The sequence below is a fragment of the Pseudophryne corroboree genome, chromosome 1 (genome assembly GCF_028390025.1).
Source record: "Pseudophryne corroboree isolate aPseCor3 chromosome 1, aPseCor3.hap2, whole genome shotgun sequence".
NCBI lineage: Eukaryota > Metazoa > Chordata > Amphibia > Anura > Myobatrachidae > Pseudophryne > Pseudophryne corroboree.
This window is the reverse complement of record NC_086444.1, coordinates 1,170,275,008-1,170,296,757: the sequence shown is the minus strand read 5'-3', so window position 1 is coordinate 1,170,296,757 and position 21,750 is coordinate 1,170,275,008. Positions and strand designations below refer to the sequence as shown.

Genomic DNA, 21,750 nt, shown 5'->3' with positions numbered 1-21,750 from the left:
GGAACTGGCTGATTTCTGCAGCCTTTTTCCTCTCCCTCTGTCACGGGGCAGAAATGAGGAACCTTTTGCCCGCTTGTCCACGAAAAGACTGCGCCTGATAATACGGCGTCTTCTCATGTTGAGAGGCGACCTGGGGTACAAACGTGGAATTCCCAGCTGTTGCCGTGGCCACCAGGTCTGAAAGACCGACCCCAAATAACTCCTCCCTTAATAAAGCAATACTTCCAAATGCCGTTTGGAATACGCATCACCTGACCACTGACGTGTCCATAACCCTCTACTGGTAGAAATGGACAACGCGCTTAGACTTGATGCCAGTCGGCAAATATTCCGCTGTGCATCACGCATATATAAAAATGCATCTTTTAAATGCTCTATAGGCAAAAATATACTGTCCCTATCTAGGGTATCAATATTTTCAGTCAGGGAATCCGACCACGCCAACCCAGCACTGCACATCCAGGCTGAGGCGATTGCTGGTCGCAGTATAACACCAGTATGTGTGTAAATACCTTTTAGGATACCCTCCTGCTTTCTATCAGCAGGATCCTTAAGGGCGGCCATCTCAGGCGAAGGTAGAGCCCTTACAAGCGTGTGAGCGCTTTATCCCCCCTAGGGGGTGTTTCCCAACGCACCCTAACCTCTGGCGGGAAAGGATATAATGCCAATAACATTTTAGAAATTATCCGTTGTTATCGGGGGAAACCCACGCATCATCACACACCTCATTTAATTTCTCAGATTCAGGAAAACTACAGGTAGTTTTTCCTCACCGAACATAATACCCCTTTTTTGGTGGTACTCGTATTATCAGAAATGTGTAAAACATTTTTCATTGCCTCAATCATGTAACGTGTGGCCCTACTGGAAGTCACATTCGTCTCTTCACCGTCGACACTGGAGTCAGTATCCGTGTCGGCGTCTATATCTGCCATCTGAGGTAACGGGCGCTTTAGAGCCCCTGGCGGCCTATGAGACGTCTGGACAGGCACAAGCTGAGTAGCCGGCTGTCTCATGTCAACCACTGTCTTTTATACAGAGCTGACACTGTCACGTAATTCCTTCCAACAGTTCATCCACTCAGGTGTCGACCCCCTAGGGGGTGACATCACTATTACAGGCAATCTGCTCCGTCTCCACATCATTTTTCTCCTCATACATGTCGACACAAAAGTACCGACATACAGCACACACACAGGGAATGCTCTGATAGAGGACAGGACCCCACTAGCCCTTTGGGGAGACAGAGGGAGAGTTTGCCAGCACACACCAGAGCGCTATATATATATATATATATATATATATATATATATATATATATATATATATACACACAGAGAAAAAACCACAGCACTCACCACACCAGAAGCGGGGCACAGCTATGCACTTACCACTCACAGGGTGGGGTGCATGTAACACAGCACTCTCCACCACAAAAGCGGGGTACACAGCTGTACTTACCACTCACAGGGCGGGGTGCATGTAGCCCATGACCACATCGCTCTAATAAATACAAACAAAGAACCCAGCACTCACCAAAGTAAACTCACTTATCCTCAACAATTCAATAAATAAATGATGGGGGTTTAGTTGGTGGATTGGCCAATGCACGGAAGCCTGCATACCGATTTTCAAGGTACCCCACCTTCATGCAGGTCCTACACTATTACAGAGTCTTAAAACCTGACTACTTCACTGCTGTTACACACATCATCTGCCTGCTAGATTTAATGTGTACCTGCCACAGACTTTATGGCTTTTAAAGGCACACTAGTCACCTATTGCACTGGCTCAAAGATGATTGCTAAGGAACAGCTGAGACAGGTTCAGGATAATAAAGTCCACACAGGGGTGCATGAGAAAGCTAGTGGCCACAGTTAATAAGAGCTAACCATAGATTAACCCCATCGTATACACACAGAGAAAAAACCACAGCACTCACCACACCAGAAGCGGGGCACAGCTATGCACTTACCACTCACAGGGTGGGGTGCATGTAACACAGCACTCTCCACCACAAAAGCGGGGTACACAGCTGTACTTACCACTCACAGGGCGGGGTGCATGTAGCCCATGACCACATCGCTCTAATAAATACAAACAAAGAACCCAGCACTCACCAAAGTAAACTCACTTATCCTCAACAATTCAATAAATAAATGATGGGGGTTTAGTTGGTGGATTGGCCAATGCACGGAAGCCTGCATACCGATTTTCAAGGTACCCCACCTTCATGCAGGTCCTACACTATCACAGAGTCTTAAAACCTGACTACTTCACTGCTGTTACACACATCATCTGCCTGCTAGATTTAATGTGTACCTGCCACAGACTTTATGGCTTTTAAAGGCACACTAGTCCCCTATTGCACTGGCTCAAAGATGATTGCTAAGGAACAGCTGAGACAGGTTCAGGATAATAAAGTCCACACAGGGGTGCATGAGAAAGCTAGTGGCCACAGTTAATAAGAGCTAACCATAGATTAACCCCATCGTATACACACAGAGAAAAAACCACAGCACTCACCACACCAGAAGCGGGGCACAGCTATGCACTTACCACTCACAGGGTGGGGTGCATGTAACACAGCACTCTCCACCACAAAAGCGGGGTACACAGCTGTACTTACCACTCACAGGGCGGGGTGCATGTAGCCCATGACCACATCGCTCTAATAAATACAAACAAAGAACCCAGCACTCACCAAAGTAAACTCACTTATCCTCAACAATTCAATAAATAAATGATGGGGGTTTAGTTGGTGGATTGGCCAATGCACGGAAGCCTGCATACCGATTTTCAAGGTACCCCACCTTCATGCAGGTCCTACACTATCACAGAGTCTTAAAACCTGACTACTTCACTGCTGTTACACACATCATCTGCCTGCTAGATTTAATGTGTACCTGCCACAGACTTTATGGCTTTTAAAGGCACACTAGTCACCTATTGCACTGGCTCAAAGATGATTGCTAAGGAACAGCTGAGACAGGTTCAGGATAATAAAGTCCACACAGGGGTGCATGAGAAAGCTAGTGGCCACAGTTAATAAGAGCTAACCATAGATTAACCCCATCGTATACACACAGAGAAAAAACCACAGCACTCACCACACCAGAAGCGGGGCACAGCTATGCACTTACCACTCACAGGGTGGGGTGCATGTAACACAGCACTCTCCACCACAAAAGCGGGGTACACAGCTGTACTTACGACTCACAGGGCGGGGTGCATGTAGCCCATGACCACATCGCTCTAATAAATACAAACAAAGAACCCAGCACTCACCAAAGTAAACTCACTTATCCTCAACAATTCAATAAATAAATGATGGGGGTTTAGTTGGTGGATTGGCCAATGCACGGAAGCCTGCATACCGATTTTCAAGGTACCCCACCTTCATGCAGGTCCTACACTATCACAGAGTCTTAAAACCTGACTACTTCACTGCTGTTACACACATCATCTGCCTGCTAGATTTAATGTGTACCTGCCACAGACTTTATGGCTTTTAAAGGCACACTAGTCACCTATTGCACTGGCTCAAAGATGATTGCTAAGGAACAGCTGAGACAGGTTCAGGATAATAAAGTCCACACAGGGGTGCATGAGAAAGCTAGTGGCCACATCTTAGCAATCATCTTTGAGCCAGTGCAATAGGTGACTAGTGTGCCTTTAAAAGCCATAAAGTCTGTGGCAGGTACACATTAAATCTAGCAGGCAGATGATGTGTGTAACAGCAGTGAAGTAGTCAGGTTTTAAGACTCTGTGATAGTGTAGGACCTGCATGAAGGTGGGGTACCTTGAAAATCGGTATGCAGGCTTCCGTGCATTGGCCAATCCACCAACTAAACCCCCATCATTTATTTATTGAATTGTTGAGGATAAGTGAGTTTACTTTGGTGAGTGCTGGGTTCTTTGTTTGTATTTATTAGAGCGATGTGGTCATGGGCTACATGCACCCCGCCCTGTGAGTGGTAAGTACAGCTGTGTACCCCGCTTTTGTGGTGGAGAGTGCTGTGTTACATGCACCCCACCCTGTGAGTGGTAAGTGCATAGCTGTGCCCCGCTTCTGGTGTGGTGAGTGCTGTGGTTTTTTCTCTGTGTGCATACGATGGGGTTAATCTATGGTTAGCTCTTATTAACTGTGGCCACTAGCTTTCTCATGCACCCCTGTGTGGACTTTATTATCCTGAACCTGTCTCAGCTGTTCCTTAGCAATCGTCTTTGAGCCAGTGCAATAGGTGACTAGTGTGCCTTTAAAAGCCATAAAGTCTGTGGCAGGTACACATTAAATCTAGCAGGCAGATGATGTGTGTAACAGCAGTGAAGTAGTCAGGTTTTAAGACTCTGTGATAGTGTAGGACCTGCATGAAGGTGGGGTACCTTGAAAATCGGTATGCAGGCTTCCGTGCATTGGCCAATCCACCAACTAAACCCCCATCATTTATTTATTGAATTGTTGAGGATAAGTGAGTTTACTTTGGTGAGTGCTGGGTTCTTTGTTTGTATTTATTAGAGCGATGTGGTCATGGGCTACATGCACCCCGCCCTGTGAGTGGCAAGTACAGCTGTGTACCCCGCTTTTGTGGTGGAGAGTGCTGTGTTACATGCACCCCACCCTGTGAGTGGTAAGTGCATAGCTGTGCCCCGCTTCTGGTGTGGTGAGTGCTGTGGTTTTTTCTCTGTGTGTATACGATGGGGTTAATCTATGGTTAGCTCTTATTAACTGTGGCCACTAGCTTTCTCATGCACCCCTGTGTGGACTTTATTATCCTGAACCTGTCTCAGCTGTTCCTTAGCAATCATCTTTGAGCCAGTGCAATAGGTGACTAGTGTGCCTTTAAAAGCCATAAAGTCTGTGGCAGGTACACATTAAATCTAGCAGGCAGATGATGTGTGTAACAGCAGTGAAGTAGTCAGGTTTTAAGACTCTGTGATAGTGTAGGACCTGCATGAAGGTGGGGTACCTTGAAAATCGGTATGCAGGCTTCCGTGCATTGGCCAATCCACCAACTAAACCCCCATCATTTATTTATTGAATTGTTGAGGATAAGTGAGTTTACTTTGGTGAGTGCTGGGTTCTTTGTTTGTATATATATATATATATATATATATATATATATATATATATATATATATATATATATATATATATATATATATATATATATATATACATACAGGGATAACCTTATATAAGTGTTTTTCCCCTTATAGCTGCTGTATAGTTAATACTGCGCCTAATTAGTGCCCCCCTCTCTTTTTTTAACCCTTTCTGTAGTGTAGTGACTGCAGGGGAGAGACAGGGAGCTTCCCTCCAACGGAGCTGTGAGGGAAAATGGCGCCAGTGTGCCGAGGAGATAGGCTCCGCCCCTTTTTCGCGGACTTTTCTCCTGCTTTTTTATGGATTCTGGCAGGGGTTAAATGCATCCATATAGCCCAGGAGCTATATGTGATGCATTTTTTTGCCATCCAAGGTGTTTTTATTGCGTCTCAGGGCGCCCCCCCCCCAGCGCCCTGCACCCTCAGTGACCGAAGTGTGAAGTGTGCTGAGAGCAATGGCGCACAGCTGCAGTGCTGTGCGCTACCTTGTTGAAGACAGGATGTCTTCTGCCGCCGATTTTCCGGACCTCTTCTGCCTTCTGGCTCTGTAAGGGGGCCGGCGGCGCGGCTCTGGGACCCATCCAAGCTGGGCCTGTGATCGTCCCTCTGGAGCTAATGTCCAGTAGCCTAAGAAGCCCAATCCACTCTGCACGCAGGTGAGTTCGCTTCTTCTCCCCTTAGTCCCTCGATGCAGTGAGCCTGTTGCCAGCAGGTCTCACTGAAAATAAAAAACCTAATCTAAAACTTTCACTAAGAAGCTCAGGAGAGCCCCTAGTGTGCACCCTTCTCGTTCGGGCACAGAGATCTAACTGTGGCTTGGAGGAGGGTCATGGGGGGAGGAGCCAGTGCACACCAGATAGTCCTAAAGCTTTCTTTAGATGTGCCCAGTCTCCTGCGGAGCCGCTATTCCCCATGGTTCTTACGGAGTCCCCAGCATCCACTTAGGACGTTAGAGAAAAAATCATTTTTTTCGCATAAACGTACAATGAAACAAAGCAAAAATGAATACATTAATAAATAAATAATTGCCAATTGAATTTAACTGAAAGTGGAAGACAAGTTACTGCAAGCCTGCAGGGTTACAGCCATACTGGTAATTTATAAGGGTTTATAAATTCATAATGTAGACATGTACCGCCATCTCACAATCATATGTACAAAGTGAGTGATTAGAACAAACAGGGGCTGCTACCTCTATTAACTGCTTAATACACAAACAGCAACTGATAAAGAAGATTTGAGATGTGCCGATAATTATTTTAAAATTTAAATTTTATTATTATACTCAAATATTAAATCACGATTGGGGAATCCGAAACAATTTAATAACAATAGTTGAGATACTGTAGCTTGATTTAAAAATGCAAAGTAGTAGCTTATTCTCTCTTTATACATACACACATACTGTATATCTAGATATAGATATATTGCGGTTATATGAAAATGGATAACACATGACTGATAACCAAAAATTATTTCACAAACGTGCACTGCCTCTGCACGTTTCTTGTAAATAGATTAATATATAATAGTTTTATTATTTGTTTACCATACCATCCCTTTAAACTGTGACGCTCATGGATTACACAGCTACACCATCGATGGTCTATGCCTGATGGAAAAGTGATTTTGCCACTGAAGATGCACCATTGTGGTGCTCCAATGTCAAAAAACATCAGAAAACCAATGTCTAAGGTCTGTGCACTGTAAAAACCATCACCTACCGATGGTAGTGCCATCGATGGCCATCATTACCTTGCAGGCCCCACTGGGGAAGATTTGAATGGTGGTCAATGGTAGGTGTGCACTGTACACACGAACACATACACCTGATGGGGTACCGGCGGCATCTGACCAATCAAGTCCCACTTTTGCTGCATGGTCCCTGTAGACCTCATCATCTTCTCAAAACAAGTCATGTGAGAACATGTGACAATTGCTGACCCGGGACAGGATGAGATTATTACACCTCGCACCTTGAGAAATCTTCAAATAAGCTTCTTCTAGAGAGATACAAGTACTGTACCTGTATAGTATCCGGCGTCAGGAAATACAGGAAAGTTAGCAGAAATGCCTGCCTACCCCACACAGTCACTGCGAGGAGCACTGCTAAACGATTGGGTAAAGAGGAGCATTGTCAGGGGCTGTGTGGACGGAACACTGGGGTAACAAATCTAGTTTGGCACAATTTTAGGCATTGTGCTTCCCAGTCACAAATGACACAGAGAACAGATAGAAGACTGAATTGGACTGAGGATCGCTGCTTTAACCCCTTCATGGGCTGAGGCTTTTCTCTCCCCTGTGCCGAGGTTATTAGAACATTATTTTATGCAGTACCCACACAAATCAAATCTTGTTTCTCAATAGGACTTCAAATTTTCAGCAAATACTATTGGCTTGTTTAGATAAAATAAAAATGTACATAAAAAGGGACCCAAAAAAAAAAAAGTTTTTTTTTTTTTTTTTTACATTTATTTTAAGCAGGTACAAACACCGATAAACCAGGCCGGTTGGTTCCAGCGATGTGCCGGAGTACCCGATTTGCCGAATTATCAGTGGCATCATGACTCCCCTGCAGCATAATTCTGCCTTGCAGCATTCCCACAACCCAACTCCTCCGCAGCCCGACTCTACCCCCCTGCAGCCTAACTAAGCCCCTCGCCCCCCGCAGCCTAACGTCAACCCGGCACCTGATGTTGTACCTGGACTATTGGAACTGCAAGACTGAACTAAAAGGAAATTTGTACTTTTTCTATCCACAACATTTTGATACTTTTAATGATATGCATAAATTGTGTATAAATAACATTGGAAACTAGGCAACCTACTGCAACACTGTCTGCTGTGTCATGTGATCATCAGTAACTACAAAGTCGGCAAATCACTTGAAAGTGGAGACTCCCTTTTTCAAATCGTGGTCAGGATGGGTGAGATTCTGACCCCATTCCCTGGCTCTTCTATTAGTTCCGTTGTGTACAGTGATAACGCCTGGTTATAAGAAGAGATCACCAATAGTCATAGAATTTTATAGAGGAGATTCCTTTTCTTCAAGTGAGTGCGATGCTGTACTAAGTTTAGGGGGTTATTATCTGGTGATCACATTGAACAGAAAACTACTAGGTGGACTCCCCTCTTTCAAATAAGAGCACCCCCCTATCTCTAAAAGCTAGGATGTGGGAGATCCCCCAACACCCAATTCCCAGGCTAATTTCAGTGCCTGTGTTGTGCTGTTGCATCAACCTTTGAGGCATACTGGTGTCATCACGTTCCCGGGGGTATGTATGTATCCTGAAGCCTATATTTGGAGGACGAGTCACACTTGTCCTTAACGCAGAAGGGGTAACAAAAAAAGCCCCACAACACATTTCCGCACAAACAATACATATGCAACGGAAGATTTTAGAATTAAGGCTTTTATTGTACAATATATTTCATGACATCATAAATTGCATTGATGGAAAATGATCCAGACCTACGCCATCTAATCTACTTCCGAAGAAGAAAAAGGAATGACACGGGTGTTTTCGAGGCTAGGCAACACAGAAAGCAGAGTGATTTCCAGTATTGCAGTACAGCAGGGCAATATATAGCAGCAAGACATTCAAGCATTACATTGTACATACGATAAGGTGAAGTTACCAATATACCATACCAATGTTTACTAGTAAATACTATAAATAAAAATTGTATAGTATGGCAACAATATACAGTAGCTCTGGTCAAACATGTCCAACACATGACAAAAATGAAGATATAAGAAACTTTGGAAAAGGCTACATAAGTGATCTATATGTGTTAAAGGAACACTAAACCTAAAACACGTGGCTCCAACATGTGTTAGATGTGAAACTACCCTTACAGAGACAACAAGGGCAGAGTTATACCAGCACGTCACGTGTGATTACCTGGGGCATCACAGAGGGTTAAACATAGACATTTCCTTTATACATTTTTTTCATTATATGTAAATAGGTAAACTTATTGCAAGAGTAGACCAGTGTCTCTCAAGCTCTTCCCTCGTGGAGGTCTAAAGGGCCCTACAAATTGGCCGATTCGCCGCCGAGCTGCCCGACAGCGGATACGGCCGACGGGCGACCCGGCGGTGGGGGAAAGCAGTGAAGGGGGGAGTGAAGTTTCTTCACTCCCCCCGTCACCTGGCTCCGTAGCAGTGCAGGCAAATATGGACGAGATCGTCCATATTGGCCTGCATGCACAGCCGACGGGGCACCAGCGATGAACCAGCTCGGGGCCGCGCATTGTTCATCGCTGGTGCCTCCACACTCAAAGATATGAACGGTATCTCGTTCATTAATGAACGAGATCTTTCATATCTTTGAGTGATGTCGCCCAGTGTGTAGGGCCTATAACAGTGCGTGTTTTCAAGATATCCACAGGAATAATTAGTACCATCTGCAGCTGTATTTTGTTAGTCAATTAACACACATGTGCTCCTGCTAGATGATCTGGAAAACAAGCACTGTTAGGGATCAATGAAAACCAGGTTTGAGGAACACCGATTTAGAGGCTCATCACACAATCACATACCACAGTAAAACAAGACTCCTCTTTGGCATACAAGCTGCACATGTGTTGTGGTGGTGACAGCCATTTTGCCCTCTTAATCAATATAAGTAACAATGCATTATTTTACTACTGCCAAGGATATTTTACTATGGAGCAGTGACATAACCGAGCACAATTCAGTTCACAAGAAACCAGCACACTTGCATCAGTGTTGTCACCTGTGATTTGATAGGCTGGATTCTCTGGAAAATTAATTACTCACAAAATGGCTGCCTGCATTGTTTCACGGTCCATGTAACAGGTGGCATTTTTACTAATGCAAACTAAACTGCCCAATAGTAGTAACAAATTATATGGCACAGAAGTAAAATGTAATAAAAAAAACAAAACCCCAACACATCACAGTGTAAACAATATAAACCACCCAAGTAGCTTTATTCTATATGCAGTAAAGACCAAGTAATTGGACGTTTGCAACTGGTATAATACCAGTATAACATGGGATATAATACAAAACATGTGGGGAACTTAGTGCCACTTCGTAGTACAGCATTATCTTACACCAACCATTTTACTTTCCTAGTTCCTAGTGTTTAAAATGGAACCGTCCGATACTCGCATAGGATTAAGGGGGTAATTCAGATTGCATCGCGGTAGCGATCGCAGTCTGAATTGCTTTGTGGAGTGCTCACGCGGAGCGTGCGCACCCCGGGAGCCCAGTGAGATGCTATCAGCATCACAAGGCTGCAATCACCTCTGCCTGATTAACAGGCAGACACGGTTGCGGGGCGGGAGGGGGCGTACCAATGACCTTAGAACGGCATTGGCGGGGGGAGGTCCGGACAATGAAGGCGCATACGGACGTTGAAGTGACGGGCCGCGGCGGCTGCGTGATGTCACATACAGCTGCTGCGACCCGGGACGTGGCGAGTAGCGGCCTGCCAGCGCACAGGAGCTGCGCAGGCAGGGAGCTACTTGTCAGGTAAAAAAGCATCGCCGCCGTGCAATGCTTTTGTACCTGTATGTGTGTGGCGGAGGGCAGGGCCTCACATGAGGGGCGGACTAGCTCTGTGCTGGGTGTCTCCCCGCATGTCTGAGAAACTGATCGTAGATGTGCTAAATTTAGCACATCTCCAATCAGATATGAATTAGGCCTTAAGACAGTATACAGGTTGAGTATCCCTTATCCAAAATGCTTGGGAACAGAGGTATTTTGGATATCGGATTTTTCCGTGTTTTGGAATAATTGCATACCATAATGAGATATCATGGTGATGGGACCTAAATCTAAGCACAGAATGCATTTGTTACATATACACCTTATACACACAGCCTGAAGGTAATTTTAGCCAATATTTTTTATAACTTTGTGCATTAAACAAAGTGTGTGTACAGTAACACAATTCATTTATGTTTCATATACACCTTATACACACAGCCTGAAGGTCATTTAATACAATATTTTTATAACTTTGTGTATTAAACAAAGTTTGTGTACATTGAGCCATAAAAAAACAAAGGTTTCACTATTTCACTCTCACTCAAAAAAGTCCGTATTTCGGAATATTCCGTATTTCGGAATATTTGGATATGGGATACTCAACCTGTATATATATATATATATATATATATATATATATATATATATATATATATATATATATATATATATATATATATATAAAAGAATACAGCCTACTAATACACAGTGACACACTGCCCAGGAATATCAGGGATGTGACTGGTTCCAGTTGTGCAGCCTTATAAAATAAGTTTATCCCACAAAATGGCTGCCACTGCTGTGTGTACTCCTCTGATGCTTTTATGTCACAGGTAACGGTCTAGTATGGTAACATATTATCTCTTATATATCACAATATTATAAATGTACCACAAGGAAGCGTACCAGAAGGAAAACATGGCAACTGCACAATATAAAAACAGAAAACTTCAATAACAATAAAGAAAAAGGCAAATTCAGTATGACACACACACACATGTAATTGGCACAGCCATGATGCACTAGCACTAGGCACATCTGTGCTGTTCTGGGACTAATGCACAGGCTTGTCACGGACCGACACGGTCCCGTCCTCCATGCCAAAGTAGACTCTCTCGGCCATGTCAATAAAGAGCCCGGTATCCACCACACCTGAAAGAGTCACCAGAAATGATCAGTTTTTCTTACAATGCTATAAAATGTATTAAAACTGGAATACACTGGAAAGGACAGGCAAGTCTAACGCCTCACTAATATGACGGAAAGAAAAAGCTAGCTGAAATGTACCACATTATCCCGACTTGTAACTCTCTGGAGGGTAAGGGGAGGGGGGGATGCATCAAAGCTTGGAGATAAAGTGGAGAGAGAAAGTACCAATCAATCAGCGTCTGACATTTTTCACACACGGCTTGTACAATGACAGTTAGGAGCTGATTGGTTGGTACTTTCTCTCTCTCTACTTTGTCTCTCTCCAAGCTTTGGTACATCTTCCCTTTGGTGTGCAACATTACTATAAAATACTGACGGCACATGGCCACATTATCAGGGGGCGATATATCAACTTTAGGGAGAAAGAAACAGAGAGAGAAAGTGAAGGGGTTAAAATGTGAAAGTATTTTTAGTTACATTTTTACCTAAAGGATGATAAAGGATATTATTTTAATCTAATATCCCTAACTAATAACTTGCAGAATACCACAGGCCTCCGCCTGCAGCTGCTGCTTGCCTCAGTTTTTAGAACTTAGAAAGTTTGAACACAAAACAGTGCTAAGTCAGTATGTAACACAGGTGCCGATTGGACAGAGTCGTTTCTCTATAGGTAGCACCTATGTTGGAAAGAATGGCCATGAACAATTACAGCCACTGGCAGGAAGAAGTCCTTCCAAGGAGTGTGGGTCTGTACCAACCATTCAGGCACTACCTTACTGTAAAAACTACTGAAGATTAAAACAACCAATCGGAACCAACTTTCATTACTCCTGTACAAATAAAAGGTGCCCGTACACAGGGCACATCGGCTGTCCAGCGCAACTGCAGAGTGGCTGGATATCGGTCACTTATGGCCAATATACATACAGTACATATCCAATCCCCACGGCTATCATCCCGGAGCTACGCAGATACACTTTATGAATGTACCCAAATACCTTTATGCCAGTGGTTCTCAAACTGTGGGCCGTGGCACCCTGGGGTACCGCGAGGCTCTTGCAGGGGTGCCCTGAGCTGGTGGTCCAGGACCACTTAAAATTATTTATGCTCAATGTAATAAGCAAAAACAGTGCTTGTGGCTGCCAGTCATAAAATATGTGGGCAAACAGAAGCAAATCCTGTCCCTCACCACATAACTGACCTAAGGATGATATATAAACATAATTTACTTAATTTAATATTTTTTTTTCGAAATTTCTCAATAAGAAACTTGTGGCCTAGGGGTGCCGTGAAAAATTTGTGATGCCCTAGGGCACCGTGATTAAAAAAAAGTTTGAGAACCACTGCTCTATGCACATGAAAAGAAAGAATATTCTTAGGTTAGAGACAGGTTTTATTCAAGTGACAATTTACCCTTTATCTTGCTCATCCTGTAACATTTCTAAACATGGAGTAAAATCAAAACGTTCTCTGTGGAAAATAAATTATGCCTTACACCATAAAGGACATTCATGAGGTAGAATTACAAACTACATAACTATGCTGTATTTTCCCTTTACTGGCTGCCCAGCATGGCTCGATTTACTCAGAAAGGTACAGATTCAGAGACAGATTCCTGTTTGAAGCTTTCACAAGTGTTTCCATGAGCTGTCCATGTAATGGTGCTATGTAAATTAGTCAGAGAAACTAGAGACAGGCAGTTTCATTAGGGTGGAGGATACGGTGGAATCGGCCATCTTGTGAGCTGCACCTGGTTTAGTGACACATTTTCTGACTACAGAGTCTCAGTTACAGTATGTGATGAGTGCGGGCTGCAGACGTGTACCAAGCCTGGACTAAGGACATTATACACACGCACAGTACTGTAAAATAGAAGTATAGTAGGAGATAGAAATACATAATTCCTTATAACAAACACCTCTTAATTATAAAAAAAATCAATGGTTATTAGTGAGGTGACATATCACTGCTCTACAAATATCACGCTCAAAGCTACAAAAGGTTATATTGATGCAAAGCAATATAAAAAGTCATTCGTGTGCATTGAGAATTCCATGCCCCTAATACAGTGATGGGGAACCTTGGCACTCCAGCTGTTGTTGAACTACAAATACCAGAATGCCCTGCTACAGTTTTGCTCCTTGGCTATGCTAAAACAGTTGCAGGGCATGCTGGGATGTGTAATTCAGCAACAGCTGGAGTACCAAGGTTCCCCATCACCGCAATATAACAATGGGGGCAGACATGTTGTGGTCTGATCCAACACTCTGCCTAAGAATGCACTAGGAATTAGTAACGCCTGGAAATCAGAAGGAGAAAAGCCCATTCTGAGGAGAACCTTAACCCCATTTGCTTCCACAGGATAGGATATCAAAAGAACAATGAAGAGGAGAGCAAGTGATCTTGGTCCATGAGGTGGTTATGAGGCTGAAGGAATGGACATAATCAGTAAATAGTTCTTTCTACGGCAGGTTCTGCACCCATCACAGTAACGAAGATGACCCCATGGATAGAAGGCAGGAAAATTTCTGAAATTAGACCGTATGAGATCAGGAGAAGCCTACAGACCAACCATCAGGAGCATTATGTGGAGGATGCATTTTATAAAGGGAAGATAATCCTTGCAGGACAGGTTCTTAGCAAGCGTTCATATACAGTAGTACAAGATTTGCACAGTTACATTGTCAGAGAGACGGACTTGCTAGGAGAGGAACATGCTGGCAAGTGATCTGTGCTTTCCAAGCCAGAGATTCCACAAAATGGGTCAATACTTCCACAGTACAGGGTACATAGTAAAGCCAAGTCTCTGCCAAAGAGCATCCTCCCAAGAGCCTGGTAGTCTGACTGGTACATCTCAGACTTAAGATGAGATGTACCAAACCTTGGAGAGAGATAAAATGGACAGAGATGGAGTACTGACGAATCAGCTCTTAACTGCCATGTTACAGCCTGTGTTTGAAAAATTACAGCTAGGAGGCGGTTGGCTGGTACTTTATTTCTCGCTGAGGTTTGATACAACGCCCCTAATCAGCTTCTGTCATTTCCTGTGCTGGATAAGTGACAGCTGGAAGATGGGGATGGAATACTAGGCGTTGTAGTCTGGCAATCCCAAGTGCGGAGACCCGGCTTACACCACACATTAGAAGCAGCAACATTTCACATGACCCAAATTGCTGCAAGCCTGATTAGGACTAGTACTTTCCCACACGTGTGCATAAAAAGTCAATAAACAAATGCAACTATCTTAGATCAATCACAAAGCCGAATTTGCACTACAGGTCCCAGGAGGAATAGCTGTGCAGTATTTATGAAACATGGGCAATTCCATGAAAATATGGATATAAGGGGTTATTCAGAGTTGGTTGCCGTTTTTGGGCTGCCCAGCATGTGTGCTGCAGCCCAGCGATGCAATTCCAATTCAATTACGATTGCATCTCAAAAAAAAATCAAATATAGGTTGACATCTGTGCATAGGAAGGTGCACTGACACCATGTTTCCGTCCGATCGCAGGAAATGCAGGCAACATCATCGGCAAGCCCCGAAAACGACCATAACACGCCTGCATATCCTGCACCCCCAATGCTGTGTCACTGCCCCCCCATGCACCTGCCGCCTTCCGGGATGTGGTTACATAATGAAAGCCCACGTATGCGAACTGCGGCCACTGTGGGTGCGCAGTGTTCCAAAAATCGCCCTTTCGCGATTTTCGGGCCACAGCAATCAACTCTGAATAGCCCCCATAAAGTCTAAAATATTAAAGTCAATACAGGTACAAGATGTTGGCGTTATTAATCAGTTGAAGTGCTCTACTTTGCTAATATAGGAAAATCATTATTATTTGCAATATAGTATTCATATTAGGGTTCTCTAAACGATCAGTGTTCTTTGAATGAAAACAGTATTAATGTATGGGCAAGCCTCAATTTATTTGCATATAAAGCAAGGAAACTATGTGTTACATTAAATTATTACATAATCTCAATATCACGGTTAATAAAATTGATATAAGTCAATTTTACAGCCATAAATAATTCTCTCTCCATGAAATGGTTAAATTAAACCTACAGAAGTAAGGGTGATTCAGTTATTATTTATTCAGATTTTGAGATATTGGGGCAGATGTATTAAGCCTGGAGAAGTGATAAAGCAGTGATAAGTGGAAGGTGATAATGCACCAGCCAATCAGCTCCTAACTGTCATTTTTCAAATCCGTAATGATTGGCTGGTGCGTTATCACCTTGCACTTATCACCGGTTTATCACTTCTTTATCCTTTTTCCAGGTTAATACTTCTGCCCATTACCTCAAAATTCAGTTTTATATTAAAGTTTCTAAATACAAGCTCATTTTTAAAACGAAATGGTCCAAACATTTTTTTCCAGGCTGTAATTTGAGGTAATGGAATAACATTACAGATGTGTCCTTATACATCAAGCCTCAATACGCCATATGACACGACACCTGGCGCGAGTAAGCCTGTTTGACTCTGCTAACACGGAGCGTCTTTTTTGCGTCTTTTTACCCATATATGCATCTTAAATCATAATGCGATGCAACGAGGGCGCACCAGGAGACTGTACTGATTACTTTGGTATGCAACACTTGTATATAAGTGAATAGATGGGGTGCAATAGCCCAAAAAAGGCGCTAGGAGTTCCATGGATAACTTGAAAAAAAACGTAAAAAAACAATTTCATGTACACAATAAAACATTGTAAACACAATCCTTCAAAAAGCACAAAAGTGTATTGTAGGGAAGAATGCTGCCAAGTCAAAAAAGACAACTAAAAAGTTCATACATAGACTGTGGGTGATCTTACCCGGCAATAAGAAAAGGAGCTGCTGGTGTTATAGTGCTGGGTGCCTTTCCGGATAAGCACTCCAGCTAGGCTCCTGAGCTTAATGGGCGGAAAAGGAAAACCCCCCTCCCCTTCCTCAAGGCAAGTGCACTTGCCTTGAGGAAGAGCCATAGGACTCGAAACGCGTCGGTAGCAGTGACCCAGGACTGAGGGGGATTTTCCTTTTCCGGCCATTAAGCTCAGGAGCCTAGCTGGAGTGCTTATCCGGAAAGGCACCCAGCACTATAACACCAGCAGCTCCTTTTCCTATTACGGTGTAAGATCACCCCACAGTCTATGTATGAACTTTTCAATTGTCTTTTTGGACTTGCCAGCATTCTTCACTACAGACAGTACACTTTTGTGCTTTTTGAAGGATTGTGTTTACATTGTTTTATGGTGTACATTAAATTGTTTTTACGTTTTTTTCCAAGTTATCCATGGAACTTCTAGCACCTTTTTTGTGATATTGCACCCCATCTATTCATATTTTTAAGTTTCAGGTACAGGGTGATCTGATCGTAAGATCATAGGGCTGCAGAAGGGGTTTGCGCAGTTGGTACCCATCAATTCCAGATTTTCACTTGTATATCAGTGTGTGACTGAGTTTGTAGACGTTACTAAAATGAAACTTGGCATGGAAAGAAGCCACGCCCGCTGCATCATAGCAATTTGTATACAGATTCATACTCAATCGCACACAAATATACAAGGGTCGTGTATCAAATTAAAAGTTTCCCAGTGTGTACTAGTGGTATCGCATTTAGACGAAGATGCATTTTTTGGGGGAACTACCCCCCCCCGTGCTAGAAAACCCACACAGGATATGGTGCACAGAGAGGGTCTGTTTGGTGCGACTGCATCAGTAATGTATGGGGACACATCTGTGGGTCGCTCCTTAGATCAGGAACTAGGGCTAAGCAGGAAGTGCCGCCATTTATACAGCTGATCTCAGTCTATGACGACACAGGTTGCAATGAACCATGTGCAGAGTAATTTTTTTTTAATACTGAACAAGAGTGTAAAAAAATCTAAATAAAATATTATCAATAAATTTCAATATAATTCCTGTGAGTCCCAGAGGCTCAGTAGAGGCTACATTGCATGAATGTACTACTTGATTAGTCTTGGTTTTGTTTTCAATGTACCTATTTGTAGTTCATAATTTTGATTTGCACTTTCTCTGTGTATCGGATTCTGTTGCGAATAAAAATTAACATAAATATTCAAAGTATTCCAAGTATTGAGCCAAGCTGATAAGTTCCAAACGGTGTCATTTTGTCTTTAAATATTTAGCAAAATAAACACTACTCAAAGTTTGTGCGATCAGAGACCTAGTTGCTCTGCACCAGAAGATTGCGTGGTAGAGAGTATAGACTTAAGTCTGGGCATTCACTGTCTAATTAATCGTCCTGATCAGCTGATAAACATCTGATTGGGACGATTAGACAGTGTATTGACGCAACAGATCAGTAATCATTGGTCTGTCAGACATGCACGTGTCCGATAGATTAGATAATTGGTTGGCCGAATTGGGCAGTGTATGCGATGGTGTGTCCGACGTATACCCCTCTTCCATTACAGGGGAGGAACAGGGAAAGAAAGGTTCCCTCCCCAGGGGAGGAACAGATCTTGTGCGGCCATATACTGAGACATCTCTCATAGTGGGGCAGATGTATTAAGCCTGGAGAAGGCATAAAGAAGTGATAAAGCACTGATAACTGGAAGGTGATAACGCACCAGCCAATCAGCTTATAACTGTCAAATGATATATTGGAGCCGATATACTGATTGGCTGGTGCGTTATCAGCTTGCACTTATCACCGCTTTATCACTTCTCCAGGCTTAATATATCTGCCCCACTGTATGGCCACAATATCTGATGGGTTTCAGCAAGTCGGATAAAATGCCTGTCGGTATGACAGTGTATGCCCAGCATAAGCTGCACTGCGGCAGGGATTGATGCAAGCAATTAATACTTTCTTCAGAAAGCACCTAGTAATAGAAATACATTTTGCAAAACAAAAGGAAACAAAAGTGCAAACTTGTCAGTCTGCCAACAAACAGCAAGAACAAAAAAAATGGATGAAGATGTATCTTGTCAAAGAGGGGCCAGCGAGATCATGCAACCACTGTAGCGCAGAAATCATACAACGTAATCACTAATCTCACTGGGCCTTATTCAGAGGTGGATGCAGAAGCACAGTGAGCGCCATGTACCGGTGGTCGCCGTCAGTACGTTTCTGCAACTGTTACTACAAACTCCTTTCCCTGTGTACATCTGTGCGGCAGAAAGTGTAAGGACTGAGATAACTATTCAGGGACGTGCAGTCAGGAAAGGCAGTGCCTCCCCTGTCACTAATGATTAAAATACAAACTAGATACTTAAGACGCATTCTGTGTCATAATTATCTCTTTTATATTATTGCAATTAATTTGGGTTTGGGAGGCACCGCTAGTGGTGCCTCCCGCTGTCAAAAGGGAAAGGGGCCGAAGAAGGGGGCAGGGTCATGCAGCGGGCTGTAAAAGCCCATTAAAAATCCATAGTAAAGTGGCACTTCTAGATGTGCCTCATTGACACACGGACGTGCTTTCAACCCATGAAAGCATGCCCCTGTCAGTTACGAAGATGTGACTGGCCAGCGGATCCGTCACTGGATCCGCTCTCATCACTGGGTGGGTAGCAGACGTCAGCGGGGGGCACGTGGCAGAGGTGCTGGTGTCAGAGGCGGTGTGATGCAGCGGAGGTGCTGGCGTTAGCGTCAGGCAGGGATCCGTGATCCCTGTCTGTCATTCTGCAGACTTTGGAAGCGGTACAAATTTCAGCGTCATTTTGAAATTCAAGATGGCCACCTCAAGCCAATCACGGCTTGCTGCATCATCGTCCTCTCTGGCTGACTTATATAAGTCAAGCGCCAGGGAGCGGTTGTCAGTCCGGCAGCGGAGGAGGTAATGAAGAGCTCCCGAAGAGAGAAGATCCAATGGACGTCCTGGATGGGCGGCAGCCATGAAAAAGAGCTTAAAGGGCGTCGCCCACCAGGTGGAGACGCCAGTAGACCTGGGGAGGCGGCGGCCATGAAAAAGAGGTTAAAGGACACCGCCCACCAGGTAAAGACGCCGGAAGCCCTGGGGAGGCGACAGCAGCCCCCCAAGGTGAAGACACGGGAAGCCCTGGGGAGGTGGCGGCCATGAAAAAGAGCTTAAAAAGGCCGCCGCGCCACAGGTGAAAACGCAGAAAGACGCCAGAAGCCCTGGGGAGGCAGCGGCCATGAAAGAGAGCTTAAAGGCTGCTGCCCCCCAGGTGAAGACCTTGTACAATAACAAAAAAATAAAAACGTGTTTTGTGTTAATTTAAAGATTTTTTTTTTACAGGAGGGCTACAGGTGCCATTTTTATTCTTTGGGGTACTCGCTTTCTGAGGAATTCCAGCCCTGGGCTGACTGGTTTGGGGGTTGTTAAATGTGATGTCAGGGGGACCCCACACGGTGTGTTCCCCCTGCTATGACATTATCCCCCAGGCTGGTTCAGTGCTGGTTTTAGTGGTATAAGGGAGACTCTACGCTTTTTTTTTTACCAGGGGAAGGGGTGTTTAGTAGCCATTATCTCACCAGCCACTGATCTCACCGCACATCACTGTAACTACTGTCAGCACCTGTGCATGCTGTAATACTGAAAGGTGCAACATTAGACGGGAGCAGGTGCAGTTTCTCTGTCAAAGTAAGGATTCCCAGATGAAAAGCCAAGCGCCTGTTTACGCAACCACATTTACCGACACGCTTGCGTCTCTCCCACAACTCGCCAAACAAACGGACCATTCTTTTGTGCATTTGTACATCCCAGTCATTGGCAATCACTTTCCCCACAACATTTCCGATATCGTTAGACTCAGTCGCAATGCCTTTATGCGTACACGCAGTATTACAAGACCCGCACAACTTTTGAAAAATTCCCCAACACGCAAAAAAAAGACATTCTTTCAACTGCGTGCACGTTAGCACCGTGTGCGGACCCGAATCAGGCCTTTCATATGTTCAGTTTCAGGCTGTGGAGCAAAATGATACAAAAGTAAGTAGTGTTCAGTTCACGTTCCAAACACACACAAAGACCTCTGGTGGCGGCTTTTGCAAAACTTCCTCTCCACAAAACGATCAAAACCTACTCATCGATTGTGCGCCACTGCCACCTGCTGGACAGAGATGCGACATACAAGATAGAGATTGCTTACAGATTTGCATTACCTGGAATCATTTTGATGGCTGTATTAATATCTTTCCAGTCATAAACTTTCTCAAACTTCCAGTCAAGTAAAAAATTCCCATTATCTGTCACCACTGGGCCCTGTAATAAAAGGGAAAATATATTAAACGCTGGATCAACTGGTAAAAAAAACAAAACAATATAACATACCATGATAGTATATATGAAAATAAAAAAGATACAGTGGAGAAGTTGCCCATATCAAAGGATCTAGGACCACAGGAAACAAACTTACAGGAAACATGACTAGGAATAAGTGAGTCATGCTAAACATATAATGGCCTGGTGAGAACAGGGGGTTCTAATTATGAGGTTGATTCAGAACTGGCCGCAGCTGCACATCTGCACGCAGCAGCCGCGTTCATCTGGTCTGCACACGTGCAGTGGCCGCAGTGTGGGACCCTTCTCCTTGTGGCTGCATCCTTGAAGATGACTGACAGTGGTGTTTCGTGGGTGTGGCGGGCCAAAAGGGGGCATGCCGCACCGATTTAAAAAATGGCAGCGGACCGCCTGGTTGCTCCTCATAGGCAGCAAGTAGTCATCTGAGATAATAGCTACTACGTGTAAAGAGCTAATATTTACCCTTTTATTCATCCCATTCATTAAGTGTTCCTGCAACATCCATGGTATCTTACCGCTTTACTAATAGCCATCCTCAGCTCAGCAGCACCCCCAAACCGTTTCTCTATCGCCCTGGTCACGGGAACATAGGCCATTGGTATAACTTCTATTGGAATCCCTTTTTTCCACTGGTCACCAAAATTCTTGGAATCCTTCCTGTACAGAGCCGGTAACATGTAGAGATTACAAACAAGAATATCGGTGGAGACCTGAAAATATCTACACATAAAAGGTAAATAAGGATAAAAGTCATCT

At 43.9% G+C, this 21,750-nt stretch overlaps 1 protein-coding gene across 1 annotated transcript in view; it reads right to left on the bottom strand.

Annotated features, from left to right (window-relative positions):
• Nucleotides 1-8,503: 8,503 nt before the first annotated feature.
• The window catches only part of RPIA (ribose 5-phosphate isomerase A), an 81,332-nt gene continuing 68,085 nt past the window's right edge, over nt 8,504-21,750 (bottom strand). Inside the window, exons 8-10 of the mRNA XM_063925136.1 lie at nt 21,510-21,651; nt 20,856-20,955; nt 8,504-11,782 (exon numbers count right to left, since the gene is read on the bottom strand). Of these exons, the coding sequence (XP_063781206.1) occupies nt 11,685-11,782; nt 20,856-20,955; nt 21,510-21,651 (340 nt within the window). The 3' untranslated portion in view covers nt 8,504-11,684. The remainder of the gene's footprint in view (nt 11,783-20,855; nt 20,956-21,509; nt 21,652-21,750) is intronic.